General features: G+C 39.3%; 1 protein-coding gene across 1 annotated transcript; it reads right to left on the bottom strand.

Moving 5' to 3' along the window:
• Positions 1–1,239: 1,239 nt before the first annotated feature.
• LOC138452756 (olfactory receptor 2D3-like) lies at positions 1,240–2,172 on the bottom strand. The gene has a single exon (XM_069605105.1). It carries the CDS (start codon positions 2,170–2,172, stop codon positions 1,240–1,242), a length of 933 nt encoding a protein of 310 aa, XP_069461206.1.
• Positions 2,173–4,317: the final 2,145 nt, after the last annotated feature.

The following is a 4,317-nucleotide window of genomic DNA, read 5'->3' as shown; positions in this document are numbered from 1 at the left end:
TTAGTTTGACTCCATGGCGTCATCTAGCTCCTCCCGGCCGTTTGTACAATAAACTTGCTTTACGGACAACCGTGCACTCACTTCTTAAGAGGTGGGCCTACTTTGGGTTAAGGTGATCAGCGGTCCATCCACACCCACATCCGTGTCTTATAAAGTCTGTTTTGCCCGACTGCAGCCTCCAGGTTCTGATAGGATTCCTGAGTAAATGCTACCGGAGGGTTGCCGGGCTGGCGTAACATCAATTTACCCAAATCCACTGTATGCTGCTTCACCGTGGCTATGACGGTCAAAAATGACAAAAAGCTTGTAGTAAAAAAGTCCTCTATCGGTCCAACAAGGATAAAACAAGATATAGTTTCAATACTTCATGTCGAAGAAACCCTTTGAGACTGCATTCGGGGAAGATATGGGGTCCAGCATGGACGATTCTTTTCATTGAGGAAGATGGGGGTGCTGGCAGCAGGTCAGACAAAATAACAAAGACAAAACCAAACAAAATAGAGATAATACAATTTGTTTTATTAAATCTCTATTATAATAGAGAATAATTTGTATTATCTCTATTTAGTTTGGTTTTATTATTTTGTCTTTTATCTGTGAATGTCTGTGATGCTCTATAATGCATCCGATGAAGGGGCTGTTTTACATAATCAATGCATATACATGCCTTATCATACTGCCATGAAGAATATTTATTAATTCAGCAACTGAGCCACTATTATTAGTATTATTATTTAATTCTTATTCCACGCCACTTGCCCATAGGCCTCTCTACATGTTCAAGTGCCGCTGACTTAGCATACGGCGTCATGCCCAGTTTCAACCATCATCCTTCTTACCCCTGAGGGGAATTCCTCCTGGAACACTGCTATGATTTTGCTGAAATGCACATGATAACGCGTTTTAAACTATCAGTATAAAGGAGCTCAGGTGCAAAGAAGTACCACACATTTCGCATTGAAGCACACCATTTGGGCGGAGCCGTAGACACCTAAAGAACTATCTCGTTTGCATTCTGGTCTCTTGCTGTGTTGCACAGGCTCAGGGTTTCTCTGTCTCTTGTGGTTTTCAGAGTCTGCTTTTCAGGGTTGGTCACACATTTTGTGGTTGCAAGGTCCAGCTCTGGTAGATGAAATACGCTAAAAGAGAAGCGTGTGAACCACCATTCTCAGCAACAGCAAGCTCCAGCTCCTCTTCTGCCCGTCTGGCCAGGTCAGCTGTTGAACACTAGCATATCCTCTAACGGAAATTGCTTCTATTGGTAACTTTAAGCAGGGCCACTTTCACATCCTTGTTCCTGAGACTGTAGATCACAGGGTTCAGTAAGGGTGGGGTCACAGTATAAAAGAGTGAAATAATTTTATCCTGATTTACTGTGTCTACAGATTTTGGTTTCATGTACATGAAAATGGCGGTGCCGTAGAATAAGATTACTACGATCAGGTGTGAGGCGCATGTGGAGAAGGCTTTGCGTCGGCCTTCAGAAGAGCGGATTTTCATGATGGTGGTGATGATACGCACATAGGAGACGAGGGTGAAAAAAGTTGGGATCAGAAGCGCAAAGATCGCACCTGAGAAAATCACCATCTCTGTGACAAAGGTGTCCCCACACGCCATCTGTAAGAGACTTGTGGCCTCACAAAAGAAGTGGTTGATAATGTTATGACCACACAATGGCAACTGTAGTGTAAAAACTGTGTCTATGAGTCCAATTGAACCACCAATTATCCAGCAGCAGACCACCATTGTACCACAGATAGACCTACTCATTATAACACTATAACGCAAGGGAAACAAGATGGCTGCATAACGGTCATACGCCATGACCGCTAAGAGCTCACATTCTGTGATACCCAGGAGCAGTGAAATGTACATCTGAGCTGCACATCCGGAGAAGCTGATTCGTGTCCTGGATACCAGCTGGGCCAAAATGAAAGGTACATACAGTGATGAGAATAAAATGTCCAGAATCGAGAGGTTCCCCAGGAAGAAGTACATAGGAGTTTGAAGGCTCGACTCTGTGACACAGACTGTCACCAAGGCAGTATTTCCAATGATAGTGAGCAGGTATGTGAATAGGAATAACACAAGGAGAACGTTATTGACCTCGGGGTCCTCAGAAAGCCCCAGCAGCAGGAACTCAGTCACGGAGCTCCCATTCCACTTCTCCATTGAGTCCCTTCGGCCTGGAAATGAGGACAAACCAAAGTTAATAGAGGCGCATAAAGTCTGGATGTTACATCATGTGTGGTGCATTAATATATGTTGCACCATCATGGTGAGCTGCCTTGAACATCATACCACTGTGTGAAGCCCATGATGGGATGTTTTGTTTGATGTCAGCTTACCCATATTTATTTCTATCTTGTGACACCCCATTCTTCGGATGTCTGTGGCATCATGGATAAACACAGTTGTTACTGTACATATATGGTCACCCCTGTTCTGTCTTTCCATAAAATGTCCATAGCGTTTGTGCATAAAACACAATTATTATGTCCTTGATTTCTGTCTGTGTAACAGGGGTAGGCATGGAAAGACAAACTATGGCTGTCCTGGGTATTATTTATGAACAAAGTTAGCCATGTATGTACAAAGTCATAACTGCTCTGCCTGCCTCTGTTATTTTTGTCCATACATACCAGTAAATACACCAATGTTATCAGGGGTATACAAGAATAAGCAACCAGATTTGTCCAATGTTACACACGGTCCGCCTTTTTTATGTTTAACGTTTTTTTATCAAGGTTTGTCAATGACACTTCAACATGCAATTTTGCTTTTACTCCTGGCTTTTCTTTAGTGGATAATTATAAAGCTATGGGGTTTTAATGTTTTAGTAGGAACATTTACATTCATGTTAACAAATACAAGTTACTGTTTTTCAGCACCCCCTCAATAGAACTCTGAAACCCAAGCCTCTGTAATTCAAATGAATACAGTTCAATCAAAATGACTCCCTTTTTCTTCCACCTCCTAAAACTGTAGGCATTCTAAATCATTATATTTTGATAGTCTTGGTCAAATGTTAGGAGGTGGCATAAAACATAAGCAACGCAGGACAGAATGTACTTGAAACACTTGTGTAAAGGCGCATTATAAATAACATATCAATCAATCAATGGGGCCCTCAACTACCAGGATAGCGAACTGAAGATCCTGTTTCCAGGTCTTATCTACATATCCAAAATTATTTGCAAAATTACACCAATTCCAACGTGAATAGGCCGGACAGTCGATAGATATGGAAATACCTTATCTGATGCTTCATCAAGCCTAATGACCCTCAATTAGACCTATAGGGAGATTATGAATTGACCATAGTAAATTAGGTCAATATTACTGAGTGCTTAGCAGAGTTATTTTGAGGATTATTTTAAGGATTTAATTCTCTTATCTTTTTTTTGTTTTTATTGTATTCTTATGTTAATATAATGTATATGGACGAATAGTTTTCAACATAACTAAAGAGAAAGTTTATCTGAGCTAGTATATATTTTAATGAACTGATGAAATGTGATTCTTTGATTCAGATTGATTTATGATATATGTGTAAAGTTTATTCATAAACTGAATTACATTAAATAAAAGTTAAGAATATGTACTTTCTGAAAATAGTTCACAGGGCATTTATGAAGTTGCATTTCCTTATATTGCTGTTAAGCTCTTTTCAGTATAGAATTACATTAAGTTATCATCATATTTTTATGGTTCTTTGAAGAGGTTTGCCATAAATGACAATATAGAACTAGAATTTGAACAGCTCTAAACTCCAAGCCAGGTTACATAGGCCTGCAGGCAAAATGACACATTCCTGTTAACTTTAACAAAATGTGTATTCAAACTATTGACTTTGACAGCATTCTACTTTCATACACAAACGGAAATATATAGAGCATCATTGGACCTTTCACAATACAGTATAGTGTTAATGTGTTGACTGGAAACCAAAAAATCTTCATACATTTAAAAAATGCATTTGTTTCTATGGGCAAACCACAAGATAAGAAAACGTGTCCCGTTTGCAAATTGATTTCCAAAACAAATGATCTCCCTGCTTTGGTATAATTAGAGGGTAGCAAAGTGCTTGCATTATTATGAAAACATAGCAGCAGAGAGTACAACAATTCCTAACAAGCACATATATTTTGTTGAACAAGAAAATTAAGACGATTTAATTGCAAACTGCAGCTCATATGCAACAAGAGATGCAAACGTATGTGATGTTTATGTTAAAAAAAGACACAAGTCCAGGCTAACATAGATAAAATACTAACCAAGGTTAAATGCTTAAGTAGGATGCTCGTATAGCCAAAC

Source organism: Ambystoma mexicanum, chromosome 4p (genome assembly GCF_040938575.1).
Source record: "Ambystoma mexicanum isolate Mex_15411 chromosome 4p, UKY_AmexF1_1, whole genome shotgun sequence".
NCBI lineage: Eukaryota > Metazoa > Chordata > Amphibia > Caudata > Ambystomatidae > Ambystoma > Ambystoma mexicanum.
This window is presented reverse-complemented; position numbering and strand designations above follow the sequence as displayed.